Source organism: Diplotaxodon limnothrissa, linkage group LG20, assembly GCF_057381915.1.
Source record: "Diplotaxodon limnothrissa isolate DT_005_m linkage group LG20, D_limnothrissa_male_GT1.1, whole genome shotgun sequence".
In the NCBI taxonomy this organism is placed as follows: domain Eukaryota; kingdom Metazoa; phylum Chordata; class Actinopteri; order Cichliformes; family Cichlidae; genus Diplotaxodon; species Diplotaxodon limnothrissa.
The window spans coordinates 34,503,940-34,520,049 of NC_140615.1; the positions used below are offsets into that span (position 1 = coordinate 34,503,940).

Consider the following 16,110-nt stretch of genomic DNA (forward strand, 5'->3'; position numbering starts at 1 on the left):
AAGCTACTGTATATATGTGTGGCGGCAGGGTGTGGTTCTGGTTTTGGCTCAGCTGTGGGGGAGAGATGAAGCAGGAAGTTCAAGGTTCACTGCAGAGGAGAGGCTGACTGGGACAGCTGTTGCACATGGACTAATAAGTCTTTTCTACTTATGCAGCAGCACGCTGGCACCAACGCAGGATGGAAGCACAGACAATAGCTGGAAACCAACTGAGAAATCTAACCCTGCACATGGCAGTGCAGGGTTGTCACAATGTGCACGACTGGAAAAAAAACCCACAGTGTTAAAGTGCGAACAGTTTTTGCAAATAAACAATAGTGGCCAATACAAAGCTGAGTCTGTGTGTCAGCAGACAGAGCAACAAGTCATTAAAATAATCTCCAGATTAGCGGCATTTAAGTCACATACACATTAATGTATCACGGTTTCCAAGATATAATGTTTAAATTCTTTGTGACAGTAAATACCAATAACAGCTCAAGCTGATTTAATGTTGGTGAAAATTGTGTCAAGGTCACAAGCAACGTGAAAATGAGTAAAAACTTTTAAAATATCTTCAAACTTCACAACAATATACTAGGCCTTGGTGATATGAGTACCTAGGGTTAGTATTTTACCTTCACCTTCATTGTTAGCACTTAAGGTCAAAGTTGACCTTGAAAAATAATTTCAAGGAAATGTATTGAATATGAAAGGGCATGGAGAGAATAAAATGCACTTCGCATTTTTCCAGTCTGACACCTTGCGTCGTCACAAGTTGACATCATCGTATTGTAAAACTCAACATTTTAGTGTTTAGTGTTACCCTTCGGGGGAAGTTGTGCTCTCTGAGGACTCTTGACTTTTCTGGGCCTTTTGAAAAAATCCTGGAAACGCCCCTGATTCCACTGGGGGATTATAGAAGGCCTCAAGTGACAAAATGAATTAAATAAATGCATTTATTTTTTATTCTATTTTATTCTACTGTATATAGTATTTTATTTTATTCTATTCTGTACAGCTGTGTACTGTATTTATTCTTATTGTATTCTAATTTTTGCGTCATAACTTTTGCACTGTCCACTTCCTGCTGTGACAAAACAAATTTCCCACGTGTGGGACTAATAAAGGTTATCTTATCTTATCTTATCTTAATTCATACTAACTGCGTCATTATTAATTGAAATCAGAAATAAATAAATAACTTGTGAAATGATTTAAATAAATTAAATTGATATCTAGTTAACATTGTATATAACTAATTTATTATGTCAAATGTAATTAATTATTTATTAATGCATTGACTTAACTTGTTTGGCACTCGGAGTCTTCCATACAGGGCAGCAGCTATGGAACTTGCTTACATCACCTCTTAGAACGACAATACCCAGAAATCCCTGCGGCAACCCACTTCCAGCAGTGTGATATTGGTGAACTTTCGCCTACACGGAGTGTTTTTATTAATTTTGGCGTAGGAGGAGTGGTCTTATGACAGAGTCGCGGATTCCCTTGCTACTCGCCGAGCTGCAGGACATGATCATGGGGAGCGTTCTGGCCAAATGTGCCATCACCGACCTGGGCATCCAGTGGGCTGGCTGGGCTCTGGCTGCGGCTTTCAAAACCGAGAAGTTTTATGACTTGGCAGGTAATCTGAAAACCCGTTTCCTAAACAGTAATTTACGACCCTGTACTGACTGCTTTTGCAGCTTTGCTTGTCTGTCAGTGAAGAACTGCAACTAAAAAGTGCTCGAACTCGACTGAAAGCGAAATACATCTAAAGGGGGAACAGTCGATATGTCTGATCCGTGTAGACTGATTTAATCTGTAAAAGCGTGTTTTGCACTTAAAGAAGACTGATCATTACAAAACCTGCATTATCTAAAACAGCTTTGTTGTGAAACAGCGCGGAAGGAGCTCCTCCTTCGGCTTAACAGGCGCATGTGTCAGCAGGGGCGTGCACAGCTATCCTGGGTTGAATCAAAAAGGGCGCTTTTTAAGGGCCCCCATTAAACAATTTGTAATTAGTTTTAATCATGCAGTGGTTAAAAGAGAGAGAGACAGAGAGAAAGCTTAACAGCATTTCATATGGCTGTAGGGGGATATTAGTGTCATATTTAATCATTTTTGCATTTTGTTACTGCACAGCTGACAGAATTACCCAATGAGTCAGTAAGCTAGTTTACAGAAAGAACTGAATGTTATTGGATTTTGTGCAGGTTAATACAGCATCATGTAGCCCATATTATTATCAATAACACACATTACAAACTTTCTACCTGAGAAAATAACTAAGATGTACAAATTATTAAAAAATAAATGTTAGTTGCAGCCTGGTGTGACTTTGAATCTGCCTGTGATATCTATCTATTAAAAAAAAACGTAAGCTCACAATCAATAAGGAAGTATAGAAATGAACATAGTCTGCCTAAAGTTAGTTCTCAAACATTTGTCAGATATAGACTGACGTTGCTTACCTGTTCACGCCAGTGACTGAATTAGAAAAAAAGAAATCCCAAATTAATCACCTTGACACTTCTCTTTTACTCGTCTTCTTCTGGTTTTCCAACTCCGCGCTGTTCTCTTGTGTATTTGTACCCTTGAACTTTGGAACCAATTGTCTGCAGTATCCTGAGTAAAAGATTTATCGGACACACCTTAGTCTGCAACAAGTACAGCCACCAGCCGTGCCCACTTTCAAACCACCCTCACTCTACAACTCTGTCTCTCTCTACAATTTTCCAGGCTCTGGCACATTTATACTACTTGCACACCTGAGTCGTATCTGGGGAGGGGCCAGTCATACCCGGCAGAAGGTGCAGACAGGGTTGGTAACAGCATGGGGACTCAGGTAAGGCAGTCAGTATTGATGCCAAGTGCCAAACACCTCTTGACCGCTCTGCTATGCTAGAAAACTAAACAGAGATATGAGCAGGTTATATGTTTTTTTTATCAGAGTTTTGTGTAATTTTAGTCCTAGAGGGTCATTGGTGAGGTCAGAGGAACTAATGCATGTGAGACTTTAAAGCCAGGTAACTCAAGTTAATGAATAATGGCTTGGTTAATGTGAAAAGACTTTAAGTATGTTTTTTCTGCAGGCTGGGGACATTCCTCTTCATGCGAATCTTGAAGGACGGTCATGATCGCAGGTTTAACAATGTTAGAGACAGCCCTGGGACATTCTTTGTGTATTGGACTGTTCAAGGTACTTGGAAGTAATGTAAACACCTCTTTCTTGTTACCAGAGTCCTTGACCAACTGCACCCAAGTGAAGGGAGACTTTGCACAAATAAATCACTGTCTGGTTTCTGGCTCTTTATATGTATTGATTCTAGGCAAGAGCTGTTGGTTACAGTCACATTTATTTCATGGAAGTATTAAGGTTATGCTGTTTGAAAATCATACATTTTTTGCTCCATTCTTTCAGCTGTGTGGGTATTTATGACCCTCCTGTCCACCCTCATGCTGAACAGTGAGAAGCGAAATGTGCCTCTGGGAACGAGGGACTACATTGGCTGGACCATTTGGGGCCTTGGCTTTGCTACAGAAGCTATTGCTGACCAGCAGAAATGGGTTTTCAAGCGTGACCCAGATAATGCTGTAAGTGAGGATAACCCTAAACTGTATTAATGTCTCACTCACCGAGTGTTGTAACTGTACTGTCCAATTTACTTTCTCACCTCCAGGGGAAGTTCATCCAGAGTGGACTCTGGGCTTACAGTAGACATCCTAACTACTTTGGAGAAATCCTGCAGTGGTCAGGTCTCTGGCTCTCAGCCTCCTCAGCGATGCAGGGTTCCCAGTATCTCAGTGTGGTCTCCCCTCTATTCGTCTGGTTCCTGCTACGTTACGTTAGCGGTATCCCCATCTTAGAGAAGCAGGCCACGAGGAAGTGGGGATCTGACCCCGCCTTCCAGAACTATGTGAAAAATACCCCCCTTCTGTGGCCACTCCCTAAATTTTGATGTCACTTTTATAATGTTTGAACACTGAACAAGAGTTACCTCTCACAAAGAAGCTACGCACGTTCAAATCACTGAAAATGAGTGAGGTTTTTTGTAATTTACTTTTGGTGTCTGCAATTTTTAAATGTAAATTTTTCACATACACCATTTACATAAAAGTCACATTAAATATTTTGTTGGGGCTTTGATCAATATCTGAATATATACATTTTTGTTGAGTATAAAGTCACCTCTGTTTTTACATTCAATGTTTCTACTTTGAGTGCTGGTAATAATTTTGAGCTATTCAGGCGTTATTGGCATTAAGAGTGAAACATGATAATGGGCATCAAAGTGGAAATACCAGGAGGTGGTATCAGTTACAGGAGTTAGAATTTTTCTTGAGGTTTCCCGATGTTTCTCTTAAGACTTAAAATCCAAATATGGAGTCCTCACATTAGCAATATTATTGGTTGCAACAATACAAAATTCCATCCATCCATCCATTCACTTCCGCTTATCCTTTTCAGGGTCGCGGGGGGCGCTGGAGCCTATCCCAGCTGTCATAGGGCGAGAGGCAGGGTACACCTTGGACAGGTCGCCAGTCTGTCGCAGGGCTAACACACAGGGACAGACAACCATTCACACTCACATTCACACCTAGTGACAATTTGGATTATCCAATTAACCTATCCCCACAAGCTGCATGTCTTTGGACGGTGGGAGGAAGCCGGAGTACCCGGAGAGAACCCACGCAAACACGGGGAGAACATGCAAACTCCACACAGAAAGACCCCGGCCTGACGGTGGAATTGAACTCAGGACCTTCTTGCTGTGAGGCAACAGTGCTAACCACCGTGCCACCAATACAAAATTTAAAAAATAAATAAATTGGCTCTTAGTACACCTAATCATCCTAACGATGTGAGCACAAGCCTCTCCAGTGGCTTTCGAGAATATGGATCACATACTCAACCAGCTTTAGCCATCCCTTCAGGATGATCCCACATAATGATATTAAAGTAGACTAAATGGGATTGCACCCTCATTTACTGATTAATTTTCAAAATGTAAAGAAGCTACACAAAACAGTCACAGGACAGGAGACATTTTTGTAAATGTATTTTATATGAAATTCAGATAGTGTATTTTTGTTCAAACTGCGTGATTATAGTTTATCAAATAATGCCCCAGTAATTCAACAGGCTAATAGCCCACTGTAATTGCCTTTTGTGCAGGACTGCTTATAAGCAACCTCTCACAGTACAAATATTACACAGATCAATAAACACCAGAGGGTCTGGTGCAGCAGAGGCTACAGCCTGCAGCACAAACCAGTGACCAAAACTCCTGGTAAAAGCTTTGTTGCCTTTCAATGACAATGAGATCATTGACATTTACTAAAACGATCCACACCTAGTGAAGCTTGTAGACGATGACCAAGTAGATCTGGTTGAAAGTTGAGTTCTTATTACTACAGTTTGTTATTAAACAAGAAGGAAAAAGGTATGCACACTTCTAAATTATATTCACTAAACAAAATACTGTGGGACAATTCAAATTAAAATAAAAACAAATGAAATACAAACATCAGCCACACAATCAACTACAACCTAGAATGAAATACCAAAAAAATAATAATAAAAAAAATAAGTTTCTCAACTTCTGAGTGACACATGAGCTGAAAAACTATTAAAGGGAAACAATTACATTTAGAAGCGGGTCACAATAAAACTGTTCATATACAGTACATATTTTCATCTATGAGCACACTTATCTAAGAGTGAATAGACAGTGCATTTTCGTGTGTTGTCATCTGAAATGAGAATGCCACACTGGACATTTATTAGGAGCAACAGTCCTAAAGACACAAGTGTGCACAGACAGAAAAAACTAGTTGTTTTAAAAAAAAAATTCCCATTTTACAAATGTTAAAAACAAAACAAAAAAAACAAAACAATAAAAACTAACATTCAGAAACAGAATTTTTAAGAATGCAGAGGAAGACTACATTGGAGGTGTTTATAGATGCAATTAAATGTTATTCATAAAACAAACTAGTCGCTGTTATTGCAGTAAGAATAAAGGATTAAATGCAGCTGCTTTGATATTATTTGAGGAGCGGAGAAGAAAAGAACTTTCCTTGGCGAGAAAATCCCACTGCCGATTTGCTCTTTGACCCAAATCTGCAACAAACAGCATACATAAAAAAATTTTTTTTTTAAAAAACATGATGGAATTATTAATTAGGAGCTATAGTCAATAAAACAGAGCTGATGAATGATAATGAGATATTACACAGTAGATTAAGTTATATGAAAGTCAGAAGAAGTCAGCATTTATGTAAATTAGGAGAGAAAACACTTTGTAGCTTTATCTTCTCAATTAATCATGAGATCATTGATTATAATGCCAGCAGGGCCGGGAGGACTGTGCTCATGTGATTACCTGGGTGTCAGAGAGGACTTCATGCGCTGAGACAGAGAGCTGGAGGAGGGGGTTTTATTGAGCTGGTACTCCGGAGTGGTCAGAGGTCCCAGTATGCTCACTGAAATATCACAAACAGTTAACAATTACAATCTCAGCCTCCCATGAAATGTCAGGCTGTTGAAACGACTGCGCCCACACTCATACGGCAATAACAAAAAGTTTTAACAAACCTCCAGCTCTCTCAGGGGTGGCGTAGCAGTTTGCATTTTCAATGATCAAATGCTCCAAGTTCGGCTGCTCGTGTTCTGCTGCCATCACAAACTGGGCCCAGAAATCCACTGGCAGAGCCAACAGACGCTCCACAACCTGAACAGAAAGGGATTAGTAAAAAATGGAAAAAGATCAGGGTTATTTCAGAGTATTGCCTAATCCACTTCCGCCCGTGCTACGCTAGTTAGGTTTGCCTTAAGCAAGATTGAGGGGAGTTACTAAAAAAAGAAAAGAAAAAAAAGAAAAAATAGAAAAAAAAAATAATGGTGTTATGCTCTTCTTCTGTGCAATATTACACTGTAAGATTTTTTGTGGCCTCCAGCTGTTGTGTGTGCTCAGTCTCCTAGATTTAGCCATTCCACATAATGTATATTAAATCTGTTGCCAGACACTGTCATCCTGATAAATAGCAAAATGCATCAGAATTAAGATTTTTTTAAAAAAACAAACAAACAAACAAACAAACACTTTAATATGTTATAAATATTAGAAGTAAATGTTTAAGAAATGGCAGCTTTTGCTGCAAATTCTAGTGAAAGTATAATGCATTTATAATCTGTGAGATTTAAGACATCTTAAAAATTATTTATGCATTCTTTTCCAGCACTAACTATTAAACAATCTTTACATTGTGGGGGTACATCTCTATATAATAACAGCTCACAGGGATTCACAGGAAACCTGCATGTCATTTTGTGTCATTGAGATAAATTTGTGATTTCATCAACTTGGTATTTCACATTAAAGGTATTCAACCAGCAAATGTGGAAGGAGACTAACCACAAGTGTAATGAAGGGAACAGCTGCAAGAAGTCTGGCTACCCCTGGGCAAATTACACGTTTTGTTGATGCCTGCAGCGAACACATTAAAATGAGCCAATTGTGTTTGCCACAGACTTGGTTTATTATGGTCACTTTTGTCAGAGAATCAGTTATAAATAATCCAAGAGTAATTGAAAAAGATGAAGAGCTGTTCTCAGCATTTAAGATTGCTTCAGTTTAAGGCAAAGGAAACTGTGCAGTTGTAAAGTGTGTGCAACTACACCTTAAAGAGAGGCATCCGCTGCTCTTCTTTAGTTTATTTTTGCAGCAGGCGCTCAACAAGTGCACACTAGGACAGGTATGCAAGAGCTGCGTCTCATCTTCCAAGCTTACCTTAGGCTGTCGTTTGGTATCCTGTAGGATTGTCATAGGGTCAGGATTGGGAACTGCGTGTCCCACAATTGTTGGACCAAAAACTCGGGACAGGTTACTGATGTCCATCTTGGTGTCCAAACTGTCAGCAACTCTGAAAGAATTGATTAGATTCAGTACTGACCAGCTGATGTATAATCAACGACATATGAAATATATATATGAAAATAACTCCCGAGAGATTACACTGATATTTTAAAGAGGGCCTATAATGCCCATGTCCAGCTCCAAAATGTTAATTTGGTGCCTGCAGAAAGTTGTTTTGCATCATTCACTGCTTAAAATAATCATTTATAGTATACAGTCCTTGGAGCAGCCCCTCTCTGCCTTTAAGCCTTTTGACTTAGTTTAGAAAACTCAAACAGCGCTTTTGGCTCACAGGTACAATAGTACATGTGCTGATTTGAAACATTTTAAAAAATGAGCATCCACCGGTTTTTGAATAAATATAATAAAAAGTAAAAACAAGAGCATCCTTTAAAAAAAAGTTCATTTTAAGTTTAACAGCAGAAATAAATATAAAGTAAAAAGTTCAGGTTGTTTATGCAATTCTGCACTTTTTTTCCTAGACGTAGCTCGACCGATATTAGAATTAGAGAATGCATATCGATATTCTATAAAGGTGAGGTACAAAGAGACTAGAGTTAAAATGTATCTACCAAAGCACAAATACAGTCGCTTGAAAAGGAAATTTACCACAGGACTCTGAAAGCCTGTGAAATACTAAGTATACTCCATAATTCAATATCTTGTAGAATCACTTTTAACAGCAATAACTTAGAAGTAATAACTTTTATCAGGCTCTCACACTATTGTGGAGGAATTCTGGCCAACTTCTTACAGTGCTGCTTCAGTTCATTGAGGTTTGTGGGGCATTCATTTATCCGCAGCTCTCAACGTCATGCCACACCATTTCATTTTGGTTCAAATCTGGACTTTGACTGGCCCATTGCAACACTTTGATTCTTCTTTTTCAGCCATTCAGTTTTAGATTTTTTTTTTTTGTTGTTGTATTAATCAATTTGGCCCAAGCTTTAGCTGTGGGGCAGAATGCATAACATTTGACTCTGGAATAACTTTGGTATAAAGAGGAGTTTATGCTCCACTCCATGCTGGCAAGGTGTCCAAAACGAGTCTAAATCATCAGACATCACCCACAGTGCTTCATGATGTATTTGTGCTGACATAATTTGTGCTGTTTGGGTTTCACCAAATGTGATGCCGTGCATCATGGCCAAAAACTTTGGTCTCATCTGCCATAAAGACAGATGATGTTAAGATGCAACTTCGCAAACCAAAACTGCGCTGCTATGTTCTTTTTAGAGAGAATAAACTTTCTTTCTTTTACATGATGTATATATGACTTATGCGGTGAGAGAAGAGTAGGTGCAAACCTCTGAAGGTGAAGGATTACGAAAGCCAGCGTGTCTCTGTTGGGCTGTGGCAGGTCACCAATGGTTTGGTACATCAGAGCTATGCTGTTGTCGTCATCTGAAATCTCTGTGGGAAAACAAGGAAAACACATTTTTTCAGTACAGACCAAGAAATAGGGTGTTGTGACTTCTGTGGATTTATTAGCGGCTAGAAGGAAAATGCATCTGACTACAGTAGAAAACAAACACTAAAAATGCTAACAGACTTAGAGATCGATCCTTTGTTTTTGTTCCAGGCAAATTCCCACCAGAGGTTTTCATCGCTCATCAAAACAAATCACAAATGTAAAGCAAAAGCACTTATGAAACCTGTATTTAATCATGTGTTGGATAAATTGCTTAACTTTCAACACTGCAGTTATTTCAAATAGACATTGCTTTGTGCCAAAACCCTAGACTAGTAAACACACTCTTACCAGCTGCGTCCATGAAGGAACGGTTGAGGCGGAAGGTGAGAAGAGGCTCCTTAAGGTTCCTCAAAAAGTCCTTGAGGAGGCCAGTGACGGCATGGATATCATCCACCTTACTGAGCACAGGAACAGTTTTGCTACGGAGAAACTTTTCCTTCAGCTCCTTCACAGTGCGCTCAGCACCAGAAAGACGGTACAGTCCAGCCTGAGTAAGGGGAAAAACATTTTTTTTTATCTGAATTATACTGATATTGTTTCTATGGAAAATTACTGTAGCTGTTATCTGTAACGTACTGTTTGATATGAAGGGGAACCTCTGCAGCAAGGTACTAAAATCCAGAAACAAGAGGTCTGGAATATTAAGGCCCCATCTTATCTTAGACACCTCATACTACCATATAAGCCCAACAGAGCACTTCACTCTTATACTGTAGGCTCTTATGGTTCCTCGCGCTGGGAGGAAAAGCCTTCCAGGCCCCTCTTCTATGGAAAAGCTTCCAGTCTGAATTAGGCTTAATTTTTTTTTGATAGAGCTGATAGTTTGGGCTGGATCAGGTGATTGAACTCTCCCTTAGTTATCCTGTCTTCCCCCATCACTCCCAACTGCTCGTGTCAGATGGATGCCCCTCCCAATCCATGATTCTGCCTGAGGTTTCATCCTGTTAAAAGGGAGTTTTTCATCCCACTGTTGCCAAGTGCTTATTTATAAGGCAATGTCCAATTGTTGGGGATTTCTCTCTATTATTGTAGGGTCTTTATCTTTCAATATAAAGTGTCTTAACTCTGTTATTGCTGTGATTTAGTACTATGCGAATAAAAAAAAATCCAATATCCAAAAGACAACATCCCCAGGACATTTGCTAGCTCTGATTCCCTTAATTTTCTGCCTTCCTCTTTCACCCTTTCATAGAAATGGTTCAACTAAATATTTACTGATAAATAGCAAAGAATAGCACATTAAATCACACAGAGTAGCTACAAGCAATAATAATAATAATAATAATAATGATAATAATAATAATAATAATGCATTTAAATGAGAACAATAACAAAACAGCTTAATCAGCTTGCATCAGCAGATCTGTCAGTCAGTCAGACTTTAGCTCCATTTCAACATTAATTTTAGCAAAATTTCTGCAAATAAGAGGGTTTGATGAGTCCACAACTCATCTTGTTAAGATAAAGGATATCTAATAAGAACAGAAAAGGCAAGAAACTCGGGTAGGAAAACTCAACAATTTTCACATGAAATTGAGTTATGCACAAAAAAGGCAAGTAAGACAAGTGCTAAATAAACAACCCAGAAAGAAGAGATGGCATCAAAGTCAAACAGCAATCAGCAGATCTGGAGCCTTTCCATAGCCCAATTACAAACTTAAGCTCCCAGTAACAGATTGTAAAATCTTAGTTACAGCTCTGTCTCAGCTTAAGGGGAAGACATTAAAAATAACTACTGGGGCTTGAGGCTTTACTGTTCTTCACATTTCTGCATAATATTAGGACAGTGAAATAGCACTCACTTCATGCAGTCCCCTTTGCTCGATCTCACTGATACAGTGGACCACAATGGGAGGGATCATGGGTGATGTGTCTGGGACGTAGTCTGCGAGAACACCCTGAAAAAACAAAACAAAAACAAAGACAGGATATGGGTTAAGCAGCCAGAACTGTGATTAAATTTCAGTGGATCCACCTGCACATGAAGAGTAAAAATTGTATTACATACCTCCCCAATTTTGACTGGTGTGCCACCCAGGTTGGGGATGCATGGTAGAGGGCAGCGCTCACGACACTCGGGGTGCGAGACCACCCTGCAGTCCCTGCACTTCAGTGAAATCTTGCCAAACTTGATCCTCTTTCCGCAGGGCACACAGGATTCAGGCTTAATGACCTATAAAGACATTCCACAGGAGACTGTGAAGTTATCTACCATATATATGCAGCTAAAGAAGCAGAGACACTTTGTTTAATAGCGATACAAATGAGCAAACAACACTGTCAATATGGATGCCAACATTTTTTTTGAAGCGCAGGGCTGGGTAATTTATTTCCCATGGGGCCGCAAGAGAAACTGGGACTATTGTTGAGGGGGGTACCAATAAGCTGAACTCAATTCTGTTCAATATTAATTTTATCTTTTCACAAGCATGTTAGTGGAGGTCACCACAATAGCCCCAGTCTCTCATGTGGCCCCTTGGGGAAATTAATTGTGCACCCTTGCTATAGCAACACTAAATTAAGTCAATAAAAAAATAAATAATTTAACATATTCAATTCTTAAAATATATAAGTAAATATCCCTTTTACTTTTTCAGCTATTGCTGTCTAATGGCAAAACATATTTAATTTGGAGATAAAGAGAACACTCCTTTGATCTGAAAGGAAAATGTGCGTTTCTAGTTACATTCAGTCAGTGCTGTTCTTTCGCATTAATGTCATTCTTACAGTTTTGGAGACAAACTCATGAAGGCGGACGCCTCCATTGCTTTGTGGAGTACTAGGCGCAGCTTTCATCTCTAGCTCAGGGTTGGCAGGCTGCTTGAAGACATCCTCAGACTTGACAGATTCAGAGTCCCATTCCATAGCAGCTGAACAGGAGAGATAGAAAATAAATACCTGCTTGTAAAATAGCACAAACCTTCATCGTGCAGTTCTGAATCACTCCTACTGCATAATGAAGTTTTTTTTCCAACACATCCAACATTGTTTTTCCATTAAATTATGTGTTATTACTTTTGCTAAAACCCAACAGAGCCCCATGTTGTTATCTTGTTAGCCGAGTAGATGATTTTACTTACTGAAGAACAAAGTTAGCTGGATGAAACTAAGAACAATAATTTGAGCAGGCTGGAATATAACTCCAGCATAGATAAGCCATATATAAAAGCAGCGTCCACAGATATTTTAGCTGTATACTACCTCATAACAGACATCTTACCAGTCTTTCTCCTGCTGCGGGTCCAGTATGGAACAGTCTCAATGGTAGAAACCGCCTCAACAGATCCTCCATTTGCAGGAACAGTCACTGTGGTCTTTGTCACAATGGCCTCATTTCCCTGTCACAACACATAAGAACAGTCAGAATATCCAAATACAGCCAAACTACATCAGGGCACAGCAATGAGCTGCAAGACTTGGCTGCAATCTGCCATCAGCATTTGGTTGCCAAAGCTAACAAAAATGATGAATGATTAAGATCATGTATGATATATGAAAGCAATACCCAGAGCTAAATAAATAACCTACCATCTCTGAAGTTTTTCCTGTTGATCGAGACCTTTTGGAGGCAACTGGAGGACCATCAACATGATTTCTCGAGGAGCGCTAAAATCAAAACAGAACTTTAACACTCTCGTTTCCATTACATATAAAACAATGTCATCACTTCTCAAATTTGAAAGAGCAGAAGTAACACACCCTTTTTTCTCGTTTCTTGAGTCGCACTGTCCTCACAGTGGAGGAATCCCAATCCTGTCAAGATCGAGCATGTCATTAACAGATTTCAATTATTTTCATTGATACCGACAGGGACAACATCCACAACAATCTGGTATCTACAATGTATTAGTGTATGCAATTTCTCAGGAAACACTTCACCTTATATTTCAAAGTTAAATGGGAGAAGGAAGCAAATATAACACCAACAAATGAGGATCGGTAAAATATATGTGAAATAAATGTCAGCACCTCCAGTCGTAGCCAGTGGAGAGAATTCTCATGGACCTGACAATGTAATTATAAATTGGCTGACCACTATCTTGGAAATGTCCAGCAGTCCAATCTTACTGCTCAGAGATAGTATCATAAATTGAAGACACTAAATTTGAGAATGTGGCTGGCCTTGTAAAAGAAATGAAAAGAGTTTGTAGAGATACATTTCAGAAGTATTGATTAAAATGGCTGTTATATATGAGATAAGGAGAAGATTGACTGATAATTATATAATAACTATATCATATTAGACAATTCTTCCTGTGGTAACCATAGTTTTGAACATTGTGCACTGATCATAATCGATTTTTTCATGCGTGAACATCTGGCTTGATCTGGGGTCTGGAAGGACTTGATGGACTAGCCTGGACTTCCATTCATTTTCTTTTGTTGATTTTCCACAGGTGCGTGGGTAGACCCCTGGGATTAATTCAAAAAACAATCACTATCGTGTACTTAACTAGCCACTGTGTGCTTCATGTATTACCCCAGGTGACCTGTTTTGATCTGCTCTGTCTTGTGAAATCTGTTTGCTTCTTTGAAACGCAATGATAAAAATAACGTTCAAAAAACAATAAAATAGCACAGTAAAGCAGTAATACAATAAAGTACACAGTAACTGTGTGCTTTATTGTATTACCTACCCCTTGTGACCTGTTTTATTTTGCTCTGTTATGTCTGCTCCTTTGAAACAAAGTGATAAAAATAAAGTAAAAAAAAAAAGGTTTCAAAATTAAAGGGTTTTTTCCCCATACATTCAAGTTCTAACTTGTAAAAGAGAAATACTTACAAGAGAGTCATCTGTTTTGTCATAGCTGATATCTGACAAGATGGAGCCTGATTCATCTATCGTCATCAGTCTATCAAGAGCAACAGAAAATATGCATCAGATCAGCTAATGCTGTTCTTTTACTCACATGTGTCCCACCTAACTTAATGGCTGATTCAAAACTCTAAGTAGTAATTCAGTAAAAAGGCTGAAATGTTTAGATGTACCCATGTGTAAGAGAAAGTACCTTAAAATCAAACAATCAGTAATCAGAAATAAGAGCTTTACATTAAACAGCTTGAATTTAACATAAAACATCTTGAGTTACTTACCTTCGGCTGGTATTAAGGTTGGTTGTTGCCTGACAGTTTGTGTTCAGGAAAGCCAGAGCTGAGCGCTGTTCTGCACTCAACTGGATGCTGTTACTGGATCCCTCACAGGTCAAGAGGTCCCGGATCAACTGAATTTGACGGTCCTGTATCATAGAAATCCAAGCACGACACAAAAATGAGTCAATTGAAATCACACTGTAGCCTAAATTGACACCAACAACAAAGAAGGGTTGGCAATGAGGGTCTAGTCATCCTTCCTACCAGTGTCTCACAGTCTGCCTCAGCCTTTTGTCTGCGCCGTATCTCCACGTCTACCTGGTTGCGGGCATGCTTCAGTTTGACCTCCAAGGCTCCCCTCTCAGTCTCCGTTTTTCTCAGCATCTCTTTGCATGACCCCAGTTCATGCTCAGTCTTTAGCCATTTGCGACGGCAGTCATCAAAGTTTTGTGCCATCTGAATAAAGTCTAGGGGGAAAAATGGGAGCATTAGTATAGTCTATAGGGGCCTGAAGTGCCTGTGTGAATTAACAGAAGGTAAAGACAACAGAACCTGTAGCCATGATATACTCACTGGGTTCAATGTTCTCACTGAGAAGGTCAACTTGCGTCCTCATCCTTTCATATAAGCTCTGGAGGTTCAGCACCGCAGTCTCCATGGTGTCTTACAATTTAAGGCCCTCTGAGAAGAACTACATTTTAAAGTTCAACCACACAGAATACCGTGGATTATCTAGATTTTTTGCTAGCCGCCTTTCAGTTTTGCAAGTATTTTAACCAAAACAGATAACTTGCTGTATTGGTATGCTCACGCAAATATGTGTTTGCCGTTATGTTGAACACGCTGGCTTATTTTGCTTTTCTTCTGACGCCAGGAAAGACTAAACGCTCTATTAACCGCACACTGCCTAAACAACATGGCGTTTACGATGGCTCTGAGTTTAGGTGGTGTATCTCCTCCATTTGCAAAATTCAGAAAGCAACAGTTACCTACATACCTGGAGAGGCGTTGTACAAAAAAGCCTTTCGGTGATATTTAGCCACCACACTGCTCTTTTTCCGTTTCCTTTTTTTTTTTTAGCTGTTAGTTTTTCGAACCTTTGTCCACATCCTTCGGCAGCTACTGCCACACTGAGCGGGTTGCATTTCAAATTTCACCGCTACCCAATGAGAGATGAAGACGGCTCGGGTGTGAACGCAAAAAATAGATGCAACTTCCGTGTTTGTATTTTCAAAGTAAAACCCCTGTAACGGCCAGTCGCTTCACAGGTAAGCGAGTAGATTTGCGTCAGAATGGGTAGAACTGATCCAGTGTTAACCCTAATGATAATACATTTAATATTTAGCAATCAAATAAGCGAATAAATTTATAACAAAGAAGAAATGAGAATAAAAAGTAATACTTCCGGTCATATCTTTCAAAAATAGAGACCCGTGTTTTTTCCCAAGAGCACGTAAGTGGAAAAATAACGACTTCCGAGTTTGGACTGTTAATGCCGTTATGCTGCGGCTGTCAAAACACAGACACTCTATAAAACATATACTGCTCATGCCAGCAAGTAAAATGGCCAGAATCTGCAGGGCCACGGATACACCAAAAACTATAATTACCATCCTTAACCTGTTTGTGTCCAACAGAGGTCAT

The 16,110-nt window shown here is 39.3% G+C and overlaps 2 protein-coding genes across 3 annotated transcripts; one reads left to right on the forward strand and one right to left on the reverse strand.

Moving 5' to 3' along the window:
- The first annotated feature begins 1,461 nt into the window (after positions 1-1,461).
- Positions 1,462-4,117, forward strand: LOC146611337 (uncharacterized). The gene is made up of 5 exons (XM_085345142.1): positions 1,462-1,624; positions 2,722-2,827; positions 3,075-3,181; positions 3,404-3,576; positions 3,663-4,117. The coding sequence occupies exons 1-5, from the start codon at positions 1,468-1,470 to the stop codon at positions 3,939-3,941; spliced, it is 822 nt and encodes a 273-aa protein (XP_085201268.1). The 5' UTR covers positions 1,462-1,467; the 3' UTR covers positions 3,942-4,117.
- A 1,913-nt stretch (positions 4,118-6,030) lies between these two features.
- Positions 6,031-15,124, reverse strand: racgap1 (Rac GTPase activating protein 1). 2 transcript variants are annotated; one of them, XM_085344508.1, is made up of 16 exons: positions 15,040-15,124; positions 14,731-14,933; positions 14,470-14,612; positions 14,159-14,228; positions 13,075-13,128; positions 12,904-12,981; positions 12,596-12,713; positions 12,103-12,245; positions 11,384-11,548; positions 11,178-11,273; positions 9,664-9,862; positions 9,209-9,314; positions 7,776-7,908; positions 6,589-6,716; positions 6,369-6,482; positions 6,031-6,106 (listed from the first exon to the last, which is right to left on the reverse strand). In XM_085344508.1, exons 1-16 carry the CDS (start codon positions 15,122-15,124, stop codon positions 6,031-6,033), a joined length of 1,911 nt encoding a protein of 636 aa, XP_085200634.1. The 2 variants fall into 2 exon arrangements, with proteins under 2 accessions (XP_085200634.1, XP_085200635.1); XM_085344509.1 differs by having other exon boundaries at positions 6,369-6,468; positions 6,581-6,716.
- Positions 15,125-16,110: the final 986 nt, after the last annotated feature.